The sequence below is a fragment of the Aspergillus clavatus genome, genomic scaffold (assembly GCF_000002715.2).
Source record: "Aspergillus clavatus NRRL 1 1099423829791 genomic scaffold, whole genome shotgun sequence".
NCBI lineage: Eukaryota > Fungi > Ascomycota > Eurotiomycetes > Eurotiales > Aspergillaceae > Aspergillus > Aspergillus clavatus.
The window spans coordinates 2628680-2655378 of NW_001517108.1; the positions used below are offsets into that span (position 1 = coordinate 2628680).

A 26699-nucleotide genomic window follows, 5' to 3' on the forward strand; every position below is an offset into this window, starting at 1 on the left:
GGGTTGATCCTCGTCTGCATGAAAACGAGCGTGATACGCTCGATGCCATTGACCACGGAGTGGACACGGCTATCCGTCCTCAGCACCGAAAACTGCACGATCCGAATGTCACTTTTAAAGAGTACTACTACTACGCTTAGCTGACCCGTCCAAATCCGACGGAGGCGTCCAGCAGGTCACCAGCAATGTGGCTAAGGATGCAACAGCCCTCAACACTAGCGATCAGGCTATTCGACTGACCATCACCGACGAGGAATGGACCAATGCATCGCAGGCGCTGCGGACGGCCACCCGCGGTGCGGTCTTCTACCTCATCACCACCGACATTCTTGGTCCCTTTGGTCTGGGATATGCCTTTGCGACCATGGGATGGGGGTAAGCCGTGCTGGTACTGCCCAGTGGACTTTGACATATTGATGTATGTAGACCCGGAATTGCCCTGTATACCGTCTTTGGGGCCCTCGCGGGATACTCTGGATACCTGGTCTGGGATATCTTCATGGGCCTCGACTCGTACCAGTTCCCCATCCGCAGTTTTGGAGACATGGCCTCCCGTCTGTACGGCCCCTGGGTGCGATACCTGCTCAATATGCTGCAGAGCATTCAGCTGCTGCTGAACGTCGGATTGATCGTCATCTCCAACGGCCAGGCCTTGTACCGGACCAAGCTATGTTTCATCATCTGCTGCCTGGTGTGGGCACTACTGGGCTTCTTCCTTGGCCTCGGCCGGCGGCTGGATTAGGGGCGTATGCAACCATTGACAATCTGATCCCAAAGTTGAGTAGCGGTGCTACGACTTCATATTCATGCACTATTGCCATCTGATTCCTGTGCTCTGTGAAGTCGATGAGACGTGGAAGCTTCTTCCCATGGTGACACATATGTCTCGACCAAAGCAACCTCTTTGTTGAAACATATTAGATACAATCAAAAGTTACCAACGGATCACGTCCTCTCCCAGCTTGACTCCTTCTCGAAAATACTCTATCTTCCCCTGCCGTCCCTCGCAGAAGCGACCGGCGACGGTAGTCACCCGTGCCGATACAGGTAGATCGGCCGCTTCATATACCATACCATGCTCGATTCCCGCGGCTTCTTCCTCCATGCGCACGATTTTCTCCGCCAGAGCAGCAAACACGGCCGAGTCCCAGACTCCTTCCCGGCGCCGACTGCGTTTCATGAGATCGATCGCGCGGCGCCGGAGTTGGGATTGTCGACAGGATGTAGCCACCAGCCAGAGAAGGGGGACCATGCCGAGGGAGACGACAAAGGAGACTGATGCAGGTGGCGGAGGCTGTGGTTTGGGGAGAATGGTCGCAAATGTCCCGGATTGCTGGCTGGAGGGCAATTCGTGCTGGATCGGACGCTGTGAGTAGCAAGCCCCCAGAGTTGAGTCAATGATCTTCTCGGATATGGATACGATGGCCCCAAACTCCGTGCAGAAGTCGTCCCAAGATGAATCGGATATCGGTGCCTCCATGCGCAGGAGGATGTCCATCGCGATGCGCCATAGCTGGAGGTAAAGGATAGTTCTCTGACGCCCGAGGTCGGAGCCTTTGGTAGAATGAACCATCAGGTATCGGTCGAAAGTCCCTGACCAGGCATTGATGTCTCCCTTGACTTGGTCGTAGTGGGCTTGGATGCGGTGCAGGTCAGAAGCGAGTTCAGGATCCACACGAGTCTCATCCAGACTGACGGGCATGGATGATAGGTAGAGGAACTTGAGGCATTGATTGTATATAGATTCAAAGGAATCGCTGATCTCTTCCAGTGTGCACGGCGTATCCGCCAGCGCTGGACACGGTAGCCGGGGTGGGGATAGAAGCGTCAACTGCACCGAGGCCGGGATGTACATCTCCCAATCGATTTCGAGCATCTGATTTTCGATCGTCATGAACATGGACCGAATGGCAACCGGAGGCCAATCTACCGCGACTCCCTTGGCCTGACCTTGATATTCCAGGTGCTTCAGGATACGCAGCCCTGCGATTCCATGTTGGATGGCGTTGTTGAAGTGCCCCTGCAGACTCTCAAAGCAGTAGAAGAGGGCGCACATGATCAAGACCGCATCGTTTCGCTGTTCAGCGGCACCAGGGAGCATTTTCAGGGCCTGGTGGATGGCCGCGTTGTACTGTTTCAATGCATAGCGGGTATTTTCCGGGGTCAGAGCGACAAACCCGCCCGTCTCACTCACAAAAGTGCGATGCAACGAGCCCAAAGCCGTGGCAGCCAGACGCACACTGGCATCGCCATAAGCCGCGTGGCGTAGAAAGTCACTGGCCCTAGTTCCGAAGCAGGAGACGGTGCAGAAATGGAAGAATTCCAGAGCGCGATAATCGCCCTGAGTCATGGACTCTTGGAAAAATGGTAATTTGGGCAAGATGACTGGCTGGGAGACGCAGGATGTGTACTGAACGATATGCAATCCGGCAGTCTGGAGGCGATTCCTGGATTGGGGCGAGTAGCCATCGCATTTGCGGCCAGTGGATCGACATCGACGACAGCTGGGATGCTCCTCATCGCATTTAACGCGTCGAAGCCTAAGCCACTTCTAATGAATAACCAGTTGAAGAAACTCTCTACGCCGGTTGGACTCACTTGCAAGTCAGGCACCCGTTTCGCGAGCGGCTGGTTCCTGTTCGTTGTGGCATGTCTCTTCGGTTATTCTGGATACTTCCTCTGCGAGGATTAATGAGACCAGTTAGGAGATTTCACCCCTCAATCGATTTGAATCATATGGAGCTACAATGTAGAATACAGCTGCCTTGTCTGTAACTGCGTGCGAAGTCAGAAACCAGGCGATATCGACTTGTCCCGGTGAGGCTAGCGTATACGAGGGCGCCATTCAGAATGCCTAATGGACGGCAGACGTGTCGTGCCGCTTAATTCTATTCATAAGGTTCGTTGAACGGGCGCCAAGGCTGAGATACACTGTCCTAAGAGTGTGAATATGCTAGAAAGACCAGAAAGTTCAATGATTGGGTGGCTCGGTTGGCAATTGCAGAGGATCTACGGGCAGGTTTGAAGATATTTGCTTGAAGGTAGTCATGGTTAGGATCATAGATGGCGCAGTTCATTCTCTATTGTCTTATTTTGCTGCCTGACAAGAGATCATCCTGGGATTCTTCGGGATATATGAAGAACCAGGTCACTCCTACAGCATGGTCTTGCCTACCACTATCCTCCCAGTCAGTTGTTATGATCCATCATGAGTGCTACAACACGATCACCGACTGCCACGCATACGCAGCTCCCCACGGAGACCTGTACTCATCCAAAGCCAGGAAAAAATGGCTATCTACCGCCCGAGGCCTGCGACGCCATCTTATTCTATGAGCCCTCGTTTGCGGCGGCGGTCTTGTTCACTGCCCTGTTCGGCTTGACGGTCATTGTTCATATCATCCAAGCAACCGTATATAAGAAAGTAGGGTCCCTGCGGCAACTTCATCGAGCGTGACTGACAGATCCACCAGACCTATGCTTGGGTTATCATCATGGGAGCAAGCTGGGAGTTGCTTGCCTTTGTCTTTCGAGTACTCCAGACACGTTATCAGAACGAGGACGCATACGCCTCGGCTCATACCATTTTGTATCTCCTGGCGCCATTGTGTATGTGTCACTGGATACTACCAGACTGGAAACGGGATCTATTCATGCTAATTAACTACTGCAGGGATCAACGCCTTTGTCTACATGACCCTGGGCCGTCTGATCCATTTCCTCATCCCGGATAAACGACTTGGCGGCATTTCAGCGAAGAGATACGGATTGGTATTCGTCTGGCTGGATGTCCTGGCATTTCTCGTCCAGCTGGGAGGCGCCGCCATCAGCTCACTGAGCGACACGGACCCTAGCATTATTATGCTCGGCATCCATATCTATATGGGTGGAATCGGCCTGCAGGAATTGTTTGTCGTGATCTTTGGCGGCCTTACCATCCACCTGCACCGACGGATGATCAAAATGGAGAAAGTCGGGGAATTGGACATGGAGAAAGCAACTCGAGGCTCTGTTGCCTGGCGCTGGCTTTTTCGAGCGATATACGCTGTCCTAGGTCTGATCACAGTAGGTCCATTGTCGTACGGAAGAATTGACGGAATGAAGACTAATCAGAGACAGGTTCGCATCATCTTTCGTCTGGCCCAGTTCGCTCGAGGCGCTGATGCCAACAATCCTGTCCTGACCCATGAAGCCTACGAGTATGTACTCGACGCAGTACCCATGTTTCTGGCGCTGGCCCTACTTAACATCGTTCATCCGGGACGGGTCTTGCGAGGACCGGACTCGGAGTTTCCCCGTATCAGCCGGCAGGAGAAGAAGCGACTGAAGCAGGAGAAAAAGACAGCCAAAAAGGCCGAACGAGCTCAAAAGAAGGATCCCAAAGGGGGGATGCATGGAGACTTTGACGCGCTTCCTAGTCGAGAAGAGAGTTATAGCCTCAGATCTTCCATCGGGCGATAACATAGCGACTGTTTCATTTAAGAGATTGTATAGAGAGATTCACTTTCATATTGAATTCACTCGAAGTATACCAGTCTTGACATTCACCCATCATTATGACCCTGTAAATGTGTTACTTCTAGGCACCCACCCTCTCCTCCAACCCTCCTCTTTATCCCATTCCTGTTCGCTGATCTCCCAGTGCACAGCTGCGGCCAGAATTATTTGGTTACACTGACAAGAAGGAGGATGAATCTGCCAGGGAGCGCGGCGACTGACCACTTTCTTGAGGAGGTCCTACTTTTAGAGGGAGTCGACGACATCGGGCATGGACCTCGCTTATTGACCATTGCACCCAACCAGCTGGCCCAGGGTGGCCTTATGCAAAAGGCCACATCAACCGTATCATGATGTCGCGTGTCTACGGAGAAAATCTGGCTGCGATTTATGAGGATTTGACCAACGAGGAAATGGAAAGCATCAGAAGGCAGCTAGCACAGATTCTGAAGTATCACTCCTTGAATCTGGGCACCTAAGGTGACATTGCTACTCCATCCCTCTTCTCACAGGCACATGCGAAGCGAGGGTTTTCTTTGTCCCAGCAAAGTCCTCACTTCCTTCGATATAACAGAGGGGACGACAAGCTGTAAGAGGGACTCATTCGCAGGAACTCATTCGCAAGTCGCTTGCCCTGACTAACGACTGTTAGATGCATAGTGGACTATACCACGGGAATGGCCGCATACAGTCCGATTGACGCCTTCTGGGGCAAAACCACCGCAAAGGCCAAGTTCATTTTTGACCTTCGGGATATATGGATAGCCATTTGCTGACATTCCAAGTTTCTGTGAAGAGGTAAATGAGAATCATACCCAACTCCTCGAAATCTGCCCTGATTCATTCGATCTATGATTTAGGACTATGTCGTGAGTAACCTGGTTTATGGTATGCAACAAGGCAGATACGCTCTTATACGCTATGCTCTAACAAAAGAGTAGTGTTCTACGCAATCCATGGACTTCGCAAGCTGCGACAGCCACCAAACACTTCTCCCTTCTGAACTGTTCCATACTGGGGGTTGATGGCGGTTGGCATATGCTCTGCTGGATTCCACACTAGCATCAAGTATCACACGCAGATGTGTAAGTGTCGTTATATCCTTGTCTGCTCGGATAATCTACCTGACCAATTTGCGGGGTGGTGAGATTTGGAGCTGGTACGGAGTACTATCCACACGACTAAACGGCATTTTTCTCACAGCTAATCTCTTGCGATCAGTCGTCTTCAACATCGGATGGTGGTTCTGGCTGATTGATAGATGGGCCTGTGGCTTCCTACGAAGCCTACGCCAGAGGATCGGTCTACCCTGGGCGTTTCTGTTGGAATTCCACGGGTGGTATGTTCTTCAAAGCTCAGGTTTCTGCTCTTGTTCTCTACGGTAAGCAGACAGATTGACCACAGACAGGTGGTATCTTTGTACAGGAATTGGTGCATATATCTTCATTGATGTGATTGACTGTCTCGTATCTGGCGAGGTGTACAAGAGCATATCCGACTCCTTTGTCTGGCTGGGGCCATGGGCCGGCCGGTCTATTTTTGCAGGAAGAGCGTCTATGTTGACTGTAGAGGGCAGCAGAAAAGACGAATGACCATATCCTCCTCACGACGAGTTGACAGAATAGCTTGGTGAATATAGCAGTGCCAGATACTCAAATACAAAGCAGGAATGCAAGATCGCTTCATCAAGTCTTATTCTAAGACAAAAACAGCATAATCCGTGTATTAGCAATCACACAGACCAAGAAGCAAAGGCGTACCATTATTCGGATAAAAGAATTGGCTGATCAACAGACGTCAAGTCGTCCAGGAGCAACTGTTCCAAACGTGCCACGATTTCCTCCCGAGACCAGTCCTTCACCTGGGGCCCAAACTCGTAACTCGCCAGTCGCTGTAGATGGATGAGACACAGATTCGACCAGGATATGCTTTCCGCCCATCGAATGAGTCCCATCCATAACGGACGGGTCATATCAGGTACCTGAACTGACGTTAAAACCATCAGGGGAAGGCAGATGGGTGAGCACAGGCAGCTCGGCTGTGTTGGTGGTGAGGGGAGGCGGAGATAAGGATCTATAGACAGAGCACCGTATGGAGTCACCAGGTGGGATTCGTAGCTTTCCGTCGAGCTACTTGGGGAGACGGGGAAGCAGGGTGCAAACGGATCATCGACCAGCGAAACCGGTGTGAAGGACGCCTTTAATCTTCGGCGAATCGAAAGCCTACCGTTACCTATTGCAAGTCAGCGGCCTCGAAATTACAAATGACCGTGCTACACTCCCTGAATGGTACATGCCTTCTCTGGCGGCCAGGTCATCCAGCACGCGCTGAACATCGCTAGCGATCAGGGAATTCTGGTGCCGGGACTGATGCGGCCGATTCTTCACGCTTGCTGCCAGCAGCATCGCAGCCTCTTCCCGGCCCTTCTTCCTGCTCAACACCCCGAGCAGAAACAAGAGATGCTTACTCCACGAGTCTGGTATCATCTCCCTGGGCAGAACGTGCACAATGGGGACTTTCCAATTGCGCTCGATCAAACCTATACTGCTGGCTTTGGCTCGGTCCGAACGCTTGAATCGCGCAATAATGGGACTGATGGTATCTCGATAGCTGACCAGTTGACGATACTGCTCCAACGAGTCATACTTGAACGACCAGAGATTGTTCCCGCAAATGTGTGTCCACGCAGCATAGATGAGCTCGGCAAATCGCTGATTCATGGTAGAGCCAGCCGTCAGGATCTCTGTGAGCAGTTCGAGCCGCTCCAGATCGGGCATCCCCCTTAGCTGCTCCTCCAGTGCTTGTTTCACGTCCAAAGAAGGATTATCGTTGATGGTCTGCTGCAGAACCTCCATGGTTTAGGTGGGAGGGGAGGAGGGGGGTGGCTAAAATCTTTTCACTCCAGAAAAAAAAAAAGAAAAAGGAAAATCGAGTAAATTAGGGAGTGCTGCTAGGATCATCTGTCAAGAGAAGATGTCTCTGTTTGAATCTCCCCTTATAGCCCTGCGATCGGTTGTATCGGCCACATGATCCCAGCGTCATTGGCCAGAGTGAAGGTTTCGTGCCAAACTCTCCATCGTAAAGCCTGCATAGAGCCGCCGACGTAGCAATAGGGATCTCGCCAAGAATAGATCGATGAGATCAGAAGCGAGGATCTATTCTAGATCGACCTGCCATATTGGGGACTGTGCAGATATGCCTGGTTATCTAGGTTTGTCGGACTGGTGTAATCCTCCCGAAGAATCCCATGTCTGTGGCTCTGCAGAACGGCACGATTCCTCTTCGCCGATAGCCAACTCTCAATGGGAACGATACCGAGGACAATGGCGACGATAGTGGCAAGGCTTGCAGATCGTGGGCAGCACAACTGGGGCGGGCAGTATGTCATTCACCACCTGGCCCTCTACCTTGACAAGTCAATTCCCCTGGGGGCCTTGCTCACCACTAGATATGACGTTGGTATGGTAGTCGAGCGTGATATCTGGGCGATGACGTTGATTTTCTTCTCTTTCATTTTCTTTCGTTTTCTTTCTGGCTGTCTATAGTAGGGTTATTCGCCGGTGTCGTTCCTTGAACGGGGATACCTTCAAGATCCGTCGGCTAAAATCATTACCATGACACTGGACGATGAACAATGATCTCAGCGCGAGACTCTGTCCGTGCGGCGTCCCAACATACCACTCTGTGTCGCACAACACACTATGCTTGGAACTTATCATCGAGAGTGTCATCTACAACGCATGGTGCTCTCTGGATTAGCAGGAACCACGTCTGTCCTCTGGCAGTGGAGTCTCAGGAGGGGTTGAGCTGTCGAGCTGATGACCTTGGCAATCGAGGGAAAGAAAGGCAGTCTGCAGGACCATAGAACCTGTACCGTTCTCCTGGAGGGGTTACACGACATCAAGCTGGGGGCGAAATGAAGAAACCGAGAACACCAGACGTCGCAATGTTGTCACCCATCTGATCGGTGTTGTACCACCATGAACGCCCTTGCCGCCGAGGGGTAGCGGCACTCACAATGCTCAGACTGACCCTCCATTGGAGCTCGATGCAGTATCTCGACCAGAACCTCCCCCCCCCAAGTTCATCCCGGCGGAGATGACGCTTCTTCAACCTGTGGCTTGGGTGACACAGACATAGCCCGAAGATGATTGGTATGATTGCCGTTCAAAGCCTATATGGTCTGCCTGATGTAAGGATATGCTAGTCACGTCGGACGGAGCTACTGAACAAAGGGCCATTTCACAGATTCATCATCAGCAGGGCTGTTTAAGCCACCAGCACAGAAGATACTTCAACAGCGTCCTGACTATCAACCAACCCTCTGGAAGATCAGACTTTCTGCCGTCGCTAACCGTTGGCTCCCTGGGCTCCCAAGGACTTTAACTCTCATGGCATGACTGGAATCCTGCTTCAGAATCAGCAAGGGTTCACCATTCCCACGATCGTCATCCTCCTGCAAGCAGATATGATAGATTAGATCAGGTATCTTTACATACTCCGGGAGCTTGAGATGAAGATAAGTATGCGAAGATTTCTGCGCTCCCCCTGACTTTTCTCAAAATCTATTCCTACCCAAGAACCAAATACAGCGGGAACCCTTTAAAACTAGCCCTCATGAATGCATTAGTCAAGAAGAGGTGGCAATCTGGTCCTGGCAAACATATAATAACCACATGGAGAGAGTGAGACGGGCCTACGCTGTCCAGCAAGTCAGATCTACAGGAGGAACACTTGCAACGGAGTAAAGAGAAAGGTCTGAGGAGATCAAGGTTATGGTATGCCGCTTTAATATAAGTTTTACCTTCATAGTAAGGATAGTTATCTATTGGTTTTTTATGTGTGATCCCCCCGTTTACAGCGGACTATAGCTACAAAGCTGCCACAACAGCGTTTTTACTTTACCTACTGCCACTATCTCCACAGAGTAGATGTTAATAGTATATCATGAAGTTAAACTACAGTTAGAATATCCTTATTAATCTAGTAAATAGTTGCATAGCAGGTATATGAAATATTAATAATATTAAATACTAGGGGTATCGAATAGTAAGCTATTCCATATCCTTACTATCAGAGCCTCTGAGATACCCTCTTTTTTTAATCAGTATGATAATCAATACATATACAGAATAGCTTAATATATATCCAATGTGGTGCATAGTATCAATCGTACAAAATATGTTGTGGCAGCTTTGTAGCTATCCTACTAGTCCGCGTAACGTTTCCTCTCTTCAGGACTTTTCAGGTCGCTGCAGATAAGTGGGATTCTGGAGTCACTAGGCCTGATATCATGCTGTACTAGGCAGTTTGAAGAACGTTGGGCAAAGCAAGGGCAATATCCCATTCCTACCATTAGGGTATGTCAAAAATCCGGTTAAAATGACATAAATGTCAAATGACAAGCACACCTTATCAAAATATATATTATTCTTTAGATAGTTGTCTAGTGTCTACTAGTATATGGTAGTTGCTAACTTACTATAGTAAAAAAACCTTCTGATCAAATAATCTTTTGTCAGAAAAACAGTCAAAATAACACGTCATTTTTGTCATTTTGATATTTTGAATACCACCCCTACCCACCACAGTACAGAGTAGTAGGCTAGGATCGCATCACAACTTATGTAATCACAAAAGATGAAAGTCATCCGAGAACATCCGGCTTATCATAGAGTTTGGTTGCTGAGGAATGCCGCAGATGACTCTGTTGGCAGTTTGGCACTCTGTATTCGTAGGAAATGGTCTGTAGTTGATCTAGTCAGGGTCAGGGACCAAATGACAGATGTGATGGTGATCCTTTCGCATACTCCAGCTGTATCCAAGCCTGACATTGTTTCGATATATGTCCCCCCAACATCTCGGCCAATTTTCTAAGATCTAAGCCTTTGCCGAGGAGCAACGGAACAGTTCCAAAAGACTCGGTATGTATATCAACTGAAAGATTCAAACGCTAATTTACAATTGGATCGGTAGCTTGGATTTAAATGAAAATGAACATGCACCAAGCCCCACTAGTCTATCGCCTCTCGGGTTGCCCGGGATGCAATGGCATCTCGTCCCCCTCATGATAAATCTGCTGCTCAAAATAATGCTCGACTTTAATGGCATTCCGGTCCATCGGCCGCAGCTCCGTCACTTCTCCCGTGGCCTTGTTGGCCGACGCCTCGGAGTGGTAGTCCATCTGCACGCTGCTGCCGTTGTAAAGCGGCGCCCACGGACGCTGGGATCCTTGGGTGTCGCGATGCGGCTGCGACTGAAGGTTGCCGTTCCGGGAGGTGTTTCCATTGACCGAACTCTTGAGCGTGCGAACCATGGTCACCAGCGCCCGATAGATGACCGGCAGGTTGGCGCAGAAAATCCCTCCCAGAGGCTCCCAGGCCGAGAGAATGCCCAGCGGGACTCCCGCCCCTGTTTCATCGTCAGCTCAGCATCCATAGGGCGTATCGGAAAGGGGCTACATACAGGTGAAATCCGGGGATCCTTGCGAGACGACAACGGACAACCGAGCCGCACTGACGGCGCAAGTTCTAGAATGACAATCAGTTCGTGCTGCGGCGAAACAATAGACTCAAGATCAGCACGTACGCCAATCCAATGGAAAACAGGAAACTCAAGGCGATTTTCCGATTGCGCGACATCTGCAACTTGAAGATCACAGGCAAAGGCATGGCAAAGATCCAGATATCCGTCACGAGATTGGTGATGTTGGTGAAATAAGTAAAGGCGACGAGATTAAAGCAGGTGCCGGCGACATTGGGATCCCAGAACCGCGCAATTGGCCGGCATTGGAAGCCCAAAACCACCTCGATGGTTATGAGCCAGAGAGTCACAAAGACGGCCGTCGTCAGGACCACGGTCCGGAAGCGAAACGTGGCGAAGATTCGATGGTACAGCGCCAGGACAGACAACTTGGTGCTGGCGATGGCGGTATTATAGAAGTGACTGAAGACATAATTGCCCTGCTTCTGTCAGACACCCAGACAACCAGCATTTGTACAATCTGGCGCCGAGGAGTGTTGTTGCTCACCTGCATGAAGGTCTGGATCTGTTCATCCGTGAGGGCAGCTTTGTGACGACCAAAGCCAAACGGGGGTCCTATTTCACTCGACCACGTCCATCAACGACGATTTCCTTTTTTTTTTTTCTTTTTCTTTTTTTGTCGGAGCCTTTCGCAACAATCACAGCCACATACCGTACACCAATCCACTAATACAGACTGCGACCCCACAGATCTAAGAAGATCACAAATGCCAAGTGTGATTAGACCGCGATGTCCATCAGACCATCCAGGGGGGGGGGGATTATCTACGGAGGAGTAGTAGAGAACTTACCGTGGCCCACACCATCAGGTAATCGTCGAACGTGAGCTTTCCTTTGCTGGGAGAGCGCCATCGCACCCAGAGACGAAAGATGGTCGTGAAGATTTCTAGAGGAATGGGAATCGAATAGGCGATGTTAAGCTCGGTAACGCGAGACTCGGCCAGAAATGCGGCGTCTTCCGCGGCCCTCGGGGAGAGAATCATGATTGCGGAACCACTCTAACATTACTCGAGAATCAAGTTGAGATCAATAGACTGACTGGCAGACAGACAGACCGACAGGTAGATAGATCCAATGGAGAGAGAAGAGAAAGAAGTGGGGGTGGAGATATGAAAGAGAAAGAAAAGCAGAGATGAGATTTTTGGCCTTCGGGTCTCTAAGGTGACGCATCTCGTGCCATTTCGAATTGAGCCATGGCTGCTTAGGCGAAGTACGAGATGAACCGGTGCAAAGTCAGTCTTCAGTCATCAGTATCTACTCTGTAGTAGGGGAGTCAGTCTTCAGTCGTAGATAGGCAGACACCGGCAACAAGGATCTGGGATCGCTTACGCCTGAGAGATTCCTGCAGAACCGAGCAGAAAGAGAAAAAAAAACCCTCGTGGGAGGAGAAGAACCAATGCAACAGCAGTGAAATGCAGCTAATCGGACTGAAGCAGGTCGAGTCTGGTGGCTGACAGGCAGACCAATTGAGTTATTGGCATCAGGAATCCTTCTGCAACTATTGCTTGATCCTGGCTGCGATTCGACCCCGTTCAAGCCTAGTAGAAAGTCAGAATGAATGCCTGGCCTCATTACAACGAGGAATTACGAGTCTAGAATGCAATTGAGTGGAGAAGCGATAGTATGATGTTTTGCAGAGTTTCGCTTCTGCATTGGTGTTCGCAGAAGAAATATACGAATAGTCCCTGACTACTGGGGAGACACGATGTAGTTAGTTAACGAGGACAGGAGGAGAGAGCACGACACAGTAGATAGTTCGCTAGATAGACAGATAGCCTAGTCCCTAGTAATTCTCTCCCGTAGCAGGAGGTATGGCCAGATGTCGCGGCTCGTTAGATACAGCGGCATCAATATCCAGAGAGTAAGTATACGAAGTAGTCAGTAGTAGTAACGAATGATAGGAATGCAAGTAACCCACGGACTACTCTTCTACTATTATTATTCTACGATAATAATAATAGCAGCCTAATTAATCCCAGACCCCCAGATTGATCTTCACTCCTAGTCCCCGAAATAGGGGTATAATGCTATATTATTAAGATTATTATCCCACAAGCTCATTTCCCTTTGAACCTCTCTGAAGTCCGAACTCTGAAACATCCTGCTTTGCTAATTTGTATTTTCTTTTTCCTTTCTTTTTTTTTTTTGTTCACCCATTCAGGTGAAAAGTACCCGATGAGATTCTCTTCCCAGGCCCTTGTGGCAATCGGTCTGGCCCCCATCGTGGGTGGTTCTCCCGCGCCGTCCTCGGGTCTGACTGTCAACCTGGGATACTCGTCATACCAGGGATATTTCGACAGCGCCAATGGACTAAACATCTGGAAAGGGTGGGTTACACTGCATTGATCTGGCCCCAAAGTCCCCAATTGCTGATTAATTCCTCGCTGCAGGATTCGTTATGCAGCTCCTCCCGTCGGCCATTTACGCTGGCAGCCTCCCAACCCCCCCGTGAAGAACAACAGTCGCGTTCTCCCTGCCGTTGATCAGCCTCCCTATTGTCCGCAGTCCGGGGCTGCAGGGACTCCCACCGTGTATGGATTCAACTCGGCCCCTGGCAACGAGGACTGTCTGTTTCTGAACGTCTATGCGCCTCCCGGAGCCTCGGATCTGCCGGTGTTTGTCTGGATTCGTACGTCTTTGGATGATTGAAATCTCCCCCCCTCCTCTGCCCTTTCTCCACGGGTTCCCACATGCTGATCAGTGCCGACCACCAGACGGTGGTGGATATGGCCTGTTTGGCGCCGTCTACGACCCCAGCCCGCTGATGAACACCAACAACAATGGGTTCATCACCGTCGAGATCCAGTATCGTCTGGGCGCATTTGGTTTCCTCTCGTCGCCGGAAGTCCACAGACAGGGTGCTCTCAATGCCGGTCTCCTGGACCAGCGCTTTGCGATGAAATGGGTGCAGCAGAACATCGCCCAGTTCGGAGGAGATCCCTCGCGTGTCACCATCGCAGGCGAGTCGGCGGGGGCTGGATCGGTGATGCTGCATTCCTTGGCGTATGCAGGAAGGGATGCCAATCTGTTTCAGAATGTAGGTCTTGGATAAATCGTCACTCACTTCGGCCCTTCGGGTTGACTGACTGACTGTAGATCATCGCCGCCAGCCCGTACTCGCCTCCCGTTTACAACTACGACGATGCCGTTCCTACAGGCTATTATCAGCAATTCGCCGACCTTGCCGGCTGTGGTGCATCCTCAGCGGCCAACCCCGGCAACAGCACCTTCGCCTGTCTGGTCGCTGCTCCGACTGAGGTTCTGCAGAATGCCAGCGGGATCGTGTCGACGTCCGCATACTTTGGCACGTTTGCTTTCCAGCCCGTTGTAGATGGCGATATGATCCAGCAGCTTCCCTCGGCGCAGTTGGCCGCAGGAAACGTCAGCGGCCATCGCATCCTCGTGGGTGTAAGTAATTGCTCTCGTCTATTTGGTTTATTTCCCAAACACTGACCATATCAGAACAACGCCAATGACGGTGTCCCCCTGAGCAACCCAAACATCCTCGGCCGCGATGCCTTCAATGACCACCTTACCACGACATTCCCCGACTTGACTGCGCAGGACCTCGCTCGGCTGAATCAGCTCTATGGCACGGCCGATTCGAACCCGGCTGACGACGGTCCGCGCTTCGATACGCTCGGCACAAGTGGTCCGACTGCCAAAAACCAGTCCGAGATGGCCACTGGGTTGCAGCAGACCGTCTTCAACATCTTCGCCGAGACAACCTTTGACTGTGCCGCGCAGTGGCTGGCCGAGGCGTTCAGCGGCCCCGGGCGACAGGCCTGGAAGTACCAGTACTCGGTGACTCCGGCCTTCCACGGCGCCGATCTCAACTCGTACTTCAACATGAGCGCCACCTGGCCCAGTGCCGGCTTCAACCACGCCTTCCAGAAGCTCTGGGGAAACTTCATCATGAACAACCGCCCTATCATTCCCCTGGCGGATGCGACCGCCAACAACAACCTGTCCGTGGTGCCCGTCGGCCCCCCTGGCTATCTCAACTGGCCCCAATATCGCCTGAACGCGACCTGGCAGTTGGATCTCAACACCACCGGAGGCTTCGTCACCCCGGTCGTGGTGACCCCCAACCTGACCTACTATGTCCGCCAGGGCAATGATGTCGTCAACAACTTCCGGCTGGTGGATGCCCACACCTGGGAGGGCGGACGGGGCATGCGCTGCTCCTTCTGGCGCTCTGTTGCGTCGCGCGTTCCCTTTTAAGGGCAGTTGATTGGAACGAGGTGTTTCGCCGAGGAACGGTAGAGGACGGTTTTATGTCGACGTACCGGCCTCAAGTCTACTATTGTACATAACCACCTATCCGAAACTAGCTAATGCAGATACCCGAGAATGAAACGAGGCCTACCAGGCCTAACAGATCTGTCTTTCTTTTTTTGTTTTGTACAATATATGGTACGCTTCACACCGGTTTGGCAGCTTTTCCAAAATGCATCCGTCCCTGCCACTTGCGCAGCCACTGTCCGAAGACCTGGAGCAGCACCATGAACGACAACGAACCAAAGGTGATGGCTGCCTGGATCCCCAGCGCTTTGGCTGGACCCATGCCACTCACCCACTCAATTTGGATGTACGTTGCCATGAAGCCTCCCCAGTTGCGACTCGCAGTCACCCATGCGCCAACCTCCCCGGACCCTTCCGGATAGCAGTCGAGCAGATATGCGTTGATGGCGGTGGTGATTACCATCATGCTGCTACACTGCATTGCAGCAAAGACGGCGATGGTCATGTAATGCCAATGGCGCTCAAAGGCAAACCCCAGCACAATCAGACTGACGCAACAGAGCACAGTCGCGGGGTATACAATAATCAGACGGGCCTCGGGGTGTAGTCGCCCTTGGTGGCGGTTCATGTAGAATGTACCTACGGCATCATGGAGGTAATGTCCAATCAACCAGCCGATGATCACGCCGACGATGCCGAAGAAGTAAAAGTAGCCTGCAATGTCAGCCGGGTACCCCGTCTGAACTGCCAGTGTACACTACCTACCGATTCCCCGCGTCGAGAAGCCATAGTCATTTACCAGCCAGATCCCGATCGTCGTGTTGACTCCAATCACCCAGGCGAAATTCAGGAAATAGTAGATCAGAACAATCAGCACGGGGATCTTCGTGATGGCTACCAGAGGCCGCATCAGACATTGCAGAAAGCTCCGGTCTTTCCAGAACTGTGCCTGCTGAGCGCCGGTCAGGCGACCAACGTACGATCCACGAGCGATCCGACGGCCCTTGCGCTCGAACAGCGTCTCATCGAGAAGAAAAACTAACAAGAACGCTACAGCCGACATGCAGGTGCACAGCCAGAAGGCCCAGCGCCAGGAGACGTCGGCCACGATGAAGCAGGTCAGCAACGGGCCGAGATACGGACTCATGATGATGAAAAACTCAATATAGTTGATGACTCGGGGGTGCTCGTGGAAGAAGAACAGATCCTTGATCCAGAGCAGGGCGCCTCCCTGTCCGACACTACAGAAGAGACCGTTGATGATGCGCGCCGCCATGTACGACTCAAAGCTCGTGGCAGCTGCCGACCAAGCGCACGTCCCAACCATGACGGCCTGGAACAGCAGAAGGATAGGCATGCGGCCAAAGAAGCTGGCCAGGGTCACGACAATAAGCCCACAGGCACCAATGGTAAATAGATTGCCGACGACCGCACGTTGAACCGTCGCCTGGGGCAGTTCCCATTGCCTATATCATGTATCATCAGCCTGTGGCCCTCATCGGTGGACTGAAGACTCACATCGACTGCGGAATCACCGTGATGATGGCCGTACCCCCGGTGTAGTCGGCCAGAAACGCGATGTACGCCATGATCCACACCGTCATCCATTTCTTACGCTGGCTCCAGTTCAAGGGATCATCCGACGTGTCCAGCGGCTGAGGAATGAGCACGTAACGGCCATCTGACGAGGTTTTGAGCCCCGCTGTATTGTCAGGATATAGCCTTGGATCGACAACGTAGCCTTCCAGCGCCTCTTTGCCTTCATTGATGCTGTTGGAATCGATCTGCACCGGGGGCTTATCTTGCATTGATGACAGGGCTTATGTTTGTCGTGAGGGCAAAGGATTTACGAACGACCTGAGGTTTTCTTTCGCATGGAATCTGATCGCATCAGAACGGTAAAGAATGAAGAAACGGAAAAAAGAAGAAAAAACGCTCGACATTGTGTCACATAGCTAGAGTCTTGGGTACCCTGTTCTAACGGCTTCACATATTTCGCGGGATAATTTCCAGGATCAGAAATCTCTGCTTCGCTACTGACTCAAAAAATATATTAAGTACGGTAGAACGTCAAATCCTAGTATCCCAGGTCGAAGTACTCTGAACTGCGTCCTTTCTCGTCTCTCCAGGGGCCACGCATCAGCCCCTCTAGGATGAGACAAGGATGCGATTCGCCCGCATATTCTGCGGCACAGTCATTTCGAACAAGCAGACGTTAGGTTGATGGGACCATGGCATTTACGGGCGCTCCGTTAAAGGGTGTATAATACATAGGCAGAAGAGAGGTTTGCGTTCCTATCAGCAGTCCAGGGAAGATGTATCATTGGCAATGGACCAACGAACGCAATATAATAATACTGTCTCCCTAAAACTTAAGCACCTACCAACCCCCCATGATATCCCTCGAGTCAAGACGGGAGACGCTGTCGCTTCCGTGTGTGGCGGGCGGCCCAGAGAAGCTAACCGGGGTGAAGCCTTAAGCTGCATTAGGGCTCCGGAACCCTGCAAGCGCTGGTGGCCGGACCGTTTGATACTGTAGATCAGCGCCTGCTCCCTGATGCCATTGTGCTTCTTCCGACTTGGGACAGGTATCGAAAATGTCCGATTGGTCATGTTTGACAGGGGCGATTATAATTACATATCTGAAACCAAGACTGGCCAGAGTATCCTCTCAGATACCCTGGAAAACCAACAACATACATGGAAAGACATCCTTCGACATGGGTAAACTAGCGGGCTACGCCGATGGGGTTCTCTCAAGGGTTCCGGGACCTTCTAGTCGAGCCCCATATACAGAATTTCTGCCCTCAAGGCGGGATAAAAAAAAATTCAACGTGTGCTCTCTTCATCTAATGTCATTGAGCTCCGGAGGATGCTGAGTGCGCAATGTCTCCCATATATGGAGGGCGAGGCCCCCTTTTGCTGGGAGTGACTTGGGCAGAGACGGCGCTGGCTCTCATTCTGTTTGGACTGCGCGCAAAAACAGCCTCCCTCTGTCCACCAGGGACCCGTTCGTACGGTATCTGTGGCCTGCGATGGGATTTCGTCTGGGTCATGTTCTCGCTTGTATGTTGGCGAGAAAGGCTAGAGGATCATGGCATGCAAACTGACAACTTTGCTAGGCGGTCGCCTTGGTCGCGCAGTGCACCATGACTGTCAGCGTGATGTACGGACTCGGTATGCATCGGGATCAGCTCTCGCATCATGAGCTGGTCCTGAGCAACTATTGGAGTTGGATCGCGCAAGTCCTGGCAATTATCGATCTGGCCATCGCACGGGTCGCCGTGATTGCTTTCCTACTGGCTCTTCAGATGCATACCCATCGTAAGGGCCGGTGGCTTTTGCTCGCAGTCGGTGCGATCCAGGCACTCATCAATGTGGTCGAAGTAGGTGTGATATTCCACCAGTGCGACCCGCCCCATAAACTGTGGGATACAGATGTTCCCGGGACCTGCGACCTGATTGAGTTCTGCTTGCATCTTGGTTACGCACAAGGAGGTACTCTCCCTGCTTCTCTTCTTTTGGCAGTGATAAGTTACTGACGGTGAAAGGGATTGGTGCGGCCTCGGATATCATGCTTGCCTTTTACCCAGTCTACATCATCGGAAGACTGCAGCAGATGAGCCTCTCCGTCAAGATAGGGCTGTGCTTATTGATGAGTGGGGGTATCATGTATGCACCCAAGAGGCTATCCCAAACATTCTCTTGCGCTGGAAGACAATACTGATGTGATTCTTGTGTAGAGCCGGAGTTGCTGGGATCAACAAGACGTTTGCCATCGCTACGATTGCCGAGACTAAAGACCAAACCTACGCTATCGCCAAACTGAACACCTGGGTACTGACCGAGATGTGGTTCATTCTCATCTTCGGGTCCATCCCCGGGCTGCGTCCCTTCTTTCTCCGGTTCTCGCAGAGTATAAAAAGCGTGGCGAGTTCGTCGGGCTCGCGCAGTGGCACACATTCCGCTGGCAACCCCAGTGAGCCTGACCCCCCAAGGGAGACCTGGACGGATTTAGTCGATCGCTCGCACCATCCTTGGACGGCACACGGGCCTCGCACAACTAGGTGTGTGTCTGTCGGCCTCCATGGGGACAGTGAAGATGATATTCTCTCCAACACCTATCCTGGGCACGGTCATATCGTGGTGACCAAGAGCACGGTTGTGACCGAAAGCCATGATATTGATAAGAGATAGACTATGTAGTGTACTATATGGCCAGTGACAGTAGATTTGCCTCAATAGGAGTTTCATGAGTGCCTCCAAATGACCGACCGCACTCGATTACAGGGACGGCCTTCTCAATAGCTGAATACCTGAACAGTAGAGTCGTGGAATGAGACCGTTGGATTGATATATTCTTTGCGTAATGCATGCCCCGAGGCTGACAGGAAGATCTGCGAGCAAATAATAGCTATTCATAGCTACCGTTTGAAGTATCCCTGCTGGTCTACATCCTAGCGAATTCGCCTAGGTCAGTGAGCGGATATTGAGCAGTGCCGGTTTCCGTCATCACAATGGGGGACGGATTTCCTACAAATAGCGAGGGGTCAGGCGCATATCCTACTCTATCGTCAAGGCAAGTTTATTCCCACATCGGATATCCACCGTTCCGACCAAACAATTGAAATGACCGTCTTTGACGAGATTGCGAACGTGCACAAGCTGGCCGAGGCTGAGGCTGCGGGAGATCCCAATGCCCACAATCAGCTACTGGCCGCCATTCGCAAGTTGCAACTGACAGCAGAGAAGCCAATTGATACCACGTCGCGATTGAACTTTCAGGTAGGATATCGACTCATTATTCTTGTAAATGATGGCTGATAGGACAGATTATGCAAAATATGTGTATTCGAGTGGCTATTGAGAGCAGACTTCTCCATGTGATAGCCGAAAAGGCAGAGCCCATATCATCGCGAGAGCTGGCTGAGGCAACAAATACTGATGAGTTTCTGATTGGTGAGGTCATCTCTTATTGTTTAGCCCAATACTTATGCTTCTAGTCCGTGTGATGCGGGTGTTGACTGCCATTGGCCTTGCAACTGAGACGGCCAACCAGACCTACGCTGCCAATGAAACGACATACTTCGAGATTTTGCCGGGGTCGATTGCGGCTGTGAAGCATCAGTGAGTATCACAGGCTCTGTATACCGCAATAGCGGCTGACCCGGGATAGTTTCGAGCCCGATTTTGGCATGGTATAGTCCATTCATCCTTCCGGGCGATGCGCTTTCTAACTGTCCCAGGGAGCTAGATTAGTAGATTACATGCGTGGCCCAGGTATCCATCAGTTCGCCGATGAACCGGATCAAGTGACCCTCTTCAAGTACGCCCACGGATTCGACAAAATCTTTGGCATGCTGGAGCATAATCCAGAACAAAAGGAGGCATTTGATGACTATATGGCTTCTCGGCGCTTGGTCCATCAACCACAGTGGTTTGAAATCTACCCCGCTGCTAAAAAATTGGTAGTCGATCTACGACAGGATCCAGAGTCTGTCCTGCTGGTCGACGTTGGAGGCGGACCCGGCCAGGAAATGTCGCGCTTCAGAGAGCGTCATCCCAACATCCCGGGAAGAATTGTTCTACAGGATCTACCATTGACCCTCAATCGAATCGAAAAGGTGCCGGACGGCATCGAACCTATGGAGCATGATTTCTTCACTCCCCAGCCAGTCAAGGGTAGGGCCAGTTGATCTGTGGCGGACCATCTCGTCCCTAACTTCGAACAGGTGCTAGAGCGTATTTCTTTCGCCAGGTATTGTACAACTGGTCCGATGCTAAAAGCAGACAAATCCTGTCGCATATCGCTGAAGCTATGGACCCTGAATATTCAACCCTGCTGATCGACGACTACGTCCTGCCAGATACAGGAGCTGAGCTGCGAGCCGCCGAGATGGATATTCTCATGTGGTTGCATACCGCCGGTCTTGAGCGGACCGTTTCGCAGTGGAAGTCTCTCTTTGATTCAGTGGGACTCGAATTAGTCCGGATCTGGAACACTGATAAGGGCGATGAGTCCGTGCTGGAAGTGAGAAAGAAGCATTAGGAGAGATCCTGATCCACGTTTCAATCTCGGGGAATGTGGATAGATACCTTCGTATTCTGATAAGTGCGAACGAACAGACTAGGGATACTTGAGGGATCAGGCTGCAGTCTCGCGATGTACCAATTAGATCAGAAGCCTACAAAATTTGGAGCCATCTGCTCTCTTCATATAAACCTTGGACTCCCTAAGAATGGTAGCTATCACGCCCTATCAACATCGCTACGATGTCTAGAACAAACACTACGATCCTCCCTCCTGCTCTGAAGAAAGGGGTCACGATTGCATTAATCTCCCCTTCTCTGCGCTTTAATAATGACTTCCCCAAGGCAATTGCCCGGGGACGAGTCTGCCTGGAATCTCTCGGCTTCAAAGTGAAGATCATCTTCACAAGTCTGCCACAGGACGCTACGATTTCCGATATGATTCAAGTCCGATGCGAGGAACTCCATGCTGCTTTCGCTGGCCGCGGTATAGCGGCCGTTATTTGCATGAGTGGAGGGTCCCATGCAAACGAGCTGCTGCCCTTGCTCGACTACAGCCTAATCCAGGCGCATCCCAAGATTTTCATCGGCTACAGTGACATTACGTTCTTGCACTTTCTACGGCCCAACGGTGCTGTCACACCTATCAGACTATCCGACACCCTTGTCATTAACAGTCGAGCACCTCGTGCGCGTTCTTTGTAAGAATGGCGAGCCCGTGGGTTCTCTTCCGCAACCAGACATCTGCACTGTTGAACACAACGACTTCTTCTTTGGCAATGATACATCCAAGAAGCCACGCGTTTTGGTCAAGGCACCGTCCTGGCGATGGTTGCGCCAAGGTCGCGCCACTGGCTATCTCTTCCGAGGCACTGTAGAATGCATGGTGCGGCTGCTAGGATCTCCGTATATCCCACCGACATGGAGAAGCAGCATCCTATTTCTCGAGGCGGCCATGGGCGATGACTTCCGTTCGCCGTACACTGTGGACAAATTCCGCGTGAGTCTAGCGGATCTTACCCTCATGGAGGTGCTGCGAGATATCAGCGGATTGGCCATTGGCGGAGGATACAAGTACGACCAACAGATGCAGGATGACCTTGCGTGGTGATTACAGAAATCTTCAGTAGCATGGTCGACCGTTATCGAAAGAAGAACCTGCCAATTTTGATGAATTTAGATTTCGGCCACACCAGCCCTCTCCTTACTCTTCCATTTGGCGCTCTTGCTTGCTTGGATTCCGAGAAGAATGAGTTTGCTATTTTGGAATCTGGAGTCGACCAATAGCTCTGTGGGTTTTATGTTCAGGGATCCAGCTGGATGTCGGTGAAGGCGAGGTTTGTTGAGTGGTGATAGTTTCCGAAGAGGCTCTGCCCCTGTTGACCCCTATTTTCAATGCACAGCCGAATCAAATGCTTTTTTGCAAGATCTTTTAGCTCCCTTGCTCCCATTATTGTTCCAATCGTGAATTCGCCAAGGCAGGCAACACTGGTTCCGTCGTATTTGGCCCCGCCTGAATCTTGAGGCAGCAGCCAGCTGCCTAACCCCAACCACGTTCAATATAACCCGCGCGGAAACCTCGCTGGCACTGAAGAATCGTTAGAAGAGATTACCCAAGGAGCTCTCACCCATTGATTACAGACAACAATCACCAAAACCGAAATGGCTTCTGAGACCAGCTTCAAGCTTCCGGGCTTCTCCTTACCCCTGGACTACCTTCCCGATGGAAATATCATGTTTCCGAGCGTGCTGGAGACCGATTCCGTCTCGTATGTTATGGGACTCCTGTACTGACGCCTGAGAGCAAAGAAATTGACTAGATGCAGGCGCCTGAATACTCATCGCGAGCTGCTGATCATGCGCGCCATCAACGCCATCACCGACAAGTCGGATTGGGACCAGAAGGTGGGCACCCTGTCCGAACAATAGTGCTTATCACTGATTGCGACAGATCTTCAACGACGGCATTCTGGCGAAATGGCGCAAGGAGATCATTGAGAGCCGCGAAGATGTCACCGCCAAGATGCTGTCTTGGATTGTACAGGAGGCAAAGTGGAAAGCCAAGGCCTTTCAAGAAACTGGCCAGGTCGTGGCCTTCGATGTTGGCGTGGTCAAGTCGGATACAGCAGTCTCAGAGGAGTTGCGACAGGCTCTGCTAGAAGCTGTCCACCCGCTCGAAGACATTCCCGAGGACCAGAAAGATTACCATCCCGGATCGGACCAGCAAGTTGTGGATCTCGTCCATCCGTCGCTGTTCCCTGTCATCTACGGGCGGACTCGTATTCTCCCCGACAAGCGTATCGAGCTCGATAGCTTTGAGAGCGCGATTGGCGAGGGCCAAGTGCTCCCAGTGCCTCCAGAAGAGGAGGCTGGTGCGGCGCGGGATCGCTGGGGGAACCGCAATCACGAGCATAAGCCCTACAGCCGAAAATTCCAATGGCTGCCCTGTGACGTCCAGTTTGCTGGCGATGATGAGTGCCGTATCGTCACTTATGTCAACAATCTGCATCCGCGCCAACATCGCCCGTTATATACTGTTATCGAAAAGGTCCTGGCACAAGCAATCCCGCTGTGGAACACAAGCTTGGGCTTCATGGGCGATTTTTACCAACGCATCCACTACTATCAGGTGGAATTCGGTGATAATGGGGAACCAGAGCCTGAGCAGATGGATTCGGACGAGGAGGATGAGCAGGACTTCTGGGAAAGACATCAGGAGTGGGAGGATAGCCGTCCTGTCAAGCGTCCTGAGCCCGGCGACTTTAAGCCGCATGTTCTCACAGGCGATAAACAGGTGAACTTGCGGAAGGACTTCGCCGATCAAGGATTGCAGGTGATTGTCAAGCTGGCAAATATTGAGCTGACGCCAGAGAAGCCCCGGTACGAGGGAGGTTCATGGCATATCGAAGGACAACTGGTGAGGATGTACCCTGATAGTGCTGGATACATGACCGACTAATTGACTTTTTTAGAATGAGCACATCTGTGCCACTGCGATCTACTACTATGACAGCGAGAACATCACAGAGAGCACTTTGGAATTTCGTCAGCGGGCAGACATCGATGGGGTGGAAGAGATCTCGTATCCTCAGTCGCGGCACGACTTCCTTCAGGAGGTTTTCAACTTTGACGAGGACGTGACCAGTTACGACGAGGACGCTGACATTACGCAGATACTTGGTGGCGTAAGCACCCAGCAAGGACGTCTTCTCACCTTCCCTAATATCGTTCAACACCGTGTTGACTCGTTCGGACTGGCCGATACGTCGAAGCCCGGTCATCGCAAGATCCTTGCGCTCTTCCTCGTGGATCCGCACATTCGCATCATCTCCTCTGCTAATGTGCCCCCTCAGCGCGAGGACTGGTGGAAAGAGCGGCAAGAAGTCGTCGGCCGGCTGTTGAATGAGAAACTTCCCGCTGAATTGCGAAATATGGTCCACGATGGTCTCGAGGCTACCCCGATCTCGATGGATGAGGCCAAGAAGTACCGAGAGGAGTTGATGGAAGAGCGTTCCATCAAGGCTGACGAGCAGAACAAGCGATTTGAAACGGGTGGCTTCTCTCTGTGTGAGCATTGACGTATGAAGATGATGATTGATGTCTTTCTATTCCCGGATTAAGCTATGCCATCTTCATACTCGCAGATGAATGTGATCTATTAACTTCATCAGATATATGATCGTTATGAAGAAATGACTGAGGAAACTAGATCTAACCACTTCCCCAGCACCCCAAACCCATGCCATCTTTTGTATCGGAGCCGAGTAAGCATATATGTGCCCTGCATCAAGGGACGATGCCTCCATATTTTGAACTGGAGACGCGCAGTACGGCAAGGAGAAACAACGCTGTATATCACACGGCCTCAAAGGAAAGATATGAGACTATGTAATGCAGAAGGTTGCCTGGAGAAAAGGATTGGAGGCATGCCTATATTCTTAATCACGGGAAATGTTATTTGTTGAGGAATGATCGCGACTACCTGCTTACCAGCTGGAGAGGCGAGAAGTGGTTCTCCGCCGGTACTTGTTACTTCATCTGGATGTAGCATGATGTTATATTTCTCTTCTTCCACTCTCTTTCTCTAGGAATATAATTTTGCAACTACAGCTAGTTTGAGTCTATCCTCGGGTAAACCGCAGGATTAACCAAAGAGAGCCATTGTAGAATATAAAATACCATTGCGTGATAAACCAATTAAAAGCTGACTGTTGGCCGAGCTGCTTCTAAGCAGGAAACAACTGCAGGCATGGATCTCTTAGACTGAATTCCAATGGACATCGGCATATATCGCGTAGAGCTGATCAAGTTTGGCGCTTCTGCTTACCACACTTGCTCAAACACTCTTCAACTTTGATAGCCATAGTCGCAGGAATAGCATGCCGGACCTTTTCAATGTCCTCACCAGCGATGGTCTCCCCAAATGTGGCAGCAATCACATCATCGCTGAGAGAAAATGTCTGCGCGGCGACAAGACCCACGGCAAACTCGTCGGAGTTGAAGGCCGCGGTGAAATTTGCAGGCACGCAGTCTGGGTTCACTTGCGTGTGGAATGAGCCCGCCGGATAGATGGTCACCATGCCAGGGTTGAGCTCTGCACGGATAACTCGTTGGTGGCCTTCAGAATCAAGAACGCCCGCCTCAGGAACCATTTCAGACAGCACGCGGCCAGAAGTAATGGCAAAAAGCTCAGTGGCACGAGGATGGAGATGCACGAAGCTCATGCTGCATGCTATTGCAATGATTAGTGTAAATCAAGACGTAAGGCCATTCTGACTGAGGATACCTGGCAGTTGCGAGATACTAAAGGATACACCAGTCCCTACGAGGGCAGGGAAATTTTGACTGCTGGCAATTGGAAGCGAGGTTTCGGTGAAACTGAAGACAAAGTCTTCATCCTTTGGGAGGAGCTTGTAACGTTCGATGGCGCTGAACAATTAGATCATTCGGTTTGCACTATTCGAGTCCATGTCGAGGTACTTACGTGTCTGCAAGTCGCAGCTGAGCTGTCAGGCTAAGTTCTGATGTCGAGCGCTTGGTGATCGGTTGAGGTGCTGCCGTTGCCAAAGGGACAAGGGCGAGCATCGCCGTGATCACGGAGCGTAGCGCAAAGTCAGGAAGCATGATGGTTGTTGGAGTTGAATTAGTGAGAGGGTGTTCTGTTGCTTTGAGGAAGAGTTGATGATGATGTGCTCTCTAGAAGGGAAAGAGGTCTCTTATATATTTCAACATGGGCCCTGTTCATTCCAGCCCATCATGGCTGAACTCAATCATCCGGATGTATTCCAAATGGTATCTTTCTGTCTGACTCGCTTACTGCGTATGCGCATCGCGATCCCAAGCAAATTTTCTATACGCACAACTCAGCCACCATCCTTAGCCTC

At 51.2% G+C, this 26699-nt stretch overlaps 11 protein-coding genes across 11 annotated transcripts, besides 2 other annotated features; 6 read left to right on the top strand and 5 right to left on the bottom strand.

The window, feature by feature from the left end:
• Nucleotides 1-18: 18 nt before the first annotated feature.
• On the top strand, nucleotides 19-742 carry ACLA_076590 (putative amino acid transporter; the record flags this gene model as incomplete). Its single annotated transcript, XM_001276043.1, is given in 3 exon segments — nucleotides 19-107; nucleotides 121-375; nucleotides 427-742. The coding sequence occupies 3 exon segments, from the start codon at nucleotides 19-21 to the stop codon at nucleotides 740-742; spliced, it is 660 nt and encodes a 219-aa protein (XP_001276044.1).
• A 192-nt stretch (nucleotides 743-934) lies between these two features.
• On the bottom strand, nucleotides 935-2350 carry ACLA_076600 (putative C6 transcription factor; the record flags this gene model as incomplete). The annotated part of the gene is made up of 1 exon (XM_001276044.1): nucleotides 935-2350. One exon carries the CDS (start codon nucleotides 2348-2350, stop codon nucleotides 935-937), a length of 1416 nt encoding a protein of 471 aa, XP_001276045.1.
• Nucleotides 2351-3494: 1144 nt separating this feature from the next.
• Nucleotides 3495-4461, top strand: ACLA_076610 (RTA1 domain-containing protein; the record flags this gene model as incomplete). Its single annotated transcript, XM_001276045.1, has 3 exons — nucleotides 3495-3609; nucleotides 3674-4065; nucleotides 4120-4461. 3 exons carry the CDS (start codon nucleotides 3495-3497, stop codon nucleotides 4459-4461), a joined length of 849 nt encoding a protein of 282 aa, XP_001276046.1.
• A 1798-nt stretch (nucleotides 4462-6259) lies between these two features.
• Nucleotides 6260-7352, bottom strand: ACLA_076620 (uncharacterized protein; the record flags this gene model as incomplete). The annotated part of the gene is made up of 2 exons (XM_001276046.1): nucleotides 6260-6478; nucleotides 6759-7352. The coding sequence occupies 2 exons, from the start codon at nucleotides 7350-7352 to the stop codon at nucleotides 6260-6262; spliced, it is 813 nt and encodes a 270-aa protein (XP_001276047.1).
• A 3164-nt stretch (nucleotides 7353-10516) lies between these two features.
• ACLA_076630 (putative integral membrane protein PTH11-like) lies at nucleotides 10517-12023 on the bottom strand (the record flags this gene model as incomplete). Its single annotated transcript, XM_001276047.1, has 4 exons — nucleotides 10517-10908; nucleotides 10963-11027; nucleotides 11086-11459; nucleotides 11832-12023. 4 exons carry the CDS (start codon nucleotides 12021-12023, stop codon nucleotides 10517-10519), a joined length of 1023 nt encoding a protein of 340 aa, XP_001276048.1.
• Nucleotides 11628-11658: a microsatellite.
• Nucleotides 12024-12063: 40 nt separating the features above from the next.
• Nucleotides 12064-12110: a microsatellite.
• A 1105-nt stretch (nucleotides 12111-13215) lies between these two features.
• On the top strand, nucleotides 13216-15264 carry ACLA_076640 (putative carboxylesterase; the record flags this gene model as incomplete). The annotated part of the gene is made up of 5 exons (XM_001276048.1): nucleotides 13216-13367; nucleotides 13431-13669; nucleotides 13755-14077; nucleotides 14137-14448; nucleotides 14503-15264. 5 exons carry the CDS (start codon nucleotides 13216-13218, stop codon nucleotides 15262-15264), a joined length of 1788 nt encoding a protein of 595 aa, XP_001276049.1.
• Nucleotides 15265-15463: 199 nt separating this feature from the next.
• On the bottom strand, nucleotides 15464-17093 carry ACLA_076650 (putative MFS transporter; the record flags this gene model as incomplete). The annotated part of the gene is made up of 3 exons (XM_001276049.1): nucleotides 15464-15999; nucleotides 16051-16751; nucleotides 16804-17093. 3 exons carry the CDS (start codon nucleotides 17091-17093, stop codon nucleotides 15464-15466), a joined length of 1527 nt encoding a protein of 508 aa, XP_001276050.1.
• A 1078-nt stretch (nucleotides 17094-18171) lies between these two features.
• On the top strand, nucleotides 18172-21334 carry ACLA_076660 (putative O-methyltransferase; the record flags this gene model as incomplete). Its single annotated transcript, XM_001276050.1, has 10 exons — nucleotides 18172-18351; nucleotides 18408-18783; nucleotides 18837-18957; nucleotides 19029-19354; nucleotides 19829-20070; nucleotides 20118-20244; nucleotides 20289-20412; nucleotides 20462-20483; nucleotides 20532-20967; nucleotides 21018-21334. The coding sequence occupies 10 exons, from the start codon at nucleotides 18172-18174 to the stop codon at nucleotides 21332-21334; spliced, it is 2271 nt and encodes a 756-aa protein (XP_001276051.1).
• A 224-nt stretch (nucleotides 21335-21558) lies between these two features.
• On the top strand, nucleotides 21559-22426 carry ACLA_076670 (putative LD-carboxypeptidase; the record flags this gene model as incomplete). Its single annotated transcript, XM_001276051.1, has 2 exons — nucleotides 21559-22003; nucleotides 22056-22426. 2 exons carry the CDS (start codon nucleotides 21559-21561, stop codon nucleotides 22424-22426), a joined length of 816 nt encoding a protein of 271 aa, XP_001276052.1.
• A 551-nt stretch (nucleotides 22427-22977) lies between these two features.
• On the top strand, nucleotides 22978-24893 carry ACLA_076680 (uncharacterized protein; the record flags this gene model as incomplete). The annotated part of the gene is made up of 4 exons (XM_001276052.1): nucleotides 22978-23084; nucleotides 23142-23220; nucleotides 23267-24232; nucleotides 24288-24893. The coding sequence occupies 4 exons, from the start codon at nucleotides 22978-22980 to the stop codon at nucleotides 24891-24893; spliced, it is 1758 nt and encodes a 585-aa protein (XP_001276053.1).
• A 726-nt stretch (nucleotides 24894-25619) lies between these two features.
• Nucleotides 25620-26439, bottom strand: ACLA_076690 (germin family protein; the record flags this gene model as incomplete). The annotated part of the gene is made up of 3 exons (XM_001276053.1): nucleotides 25620-26047; nucleotides 26102-26244; nucleotides 26300-26439. The coding sequence occupies 3 exons, from the start codon at nucleotides 26437-26439 to the stop codon at nucleotides 25620-25622; spliced, it is 711 nt and encodes a 236-aa protein (XP_001276054.1).
• Between the last annotated feature and the right edge of the window lie 260 nt (nucleotides 26440-26699).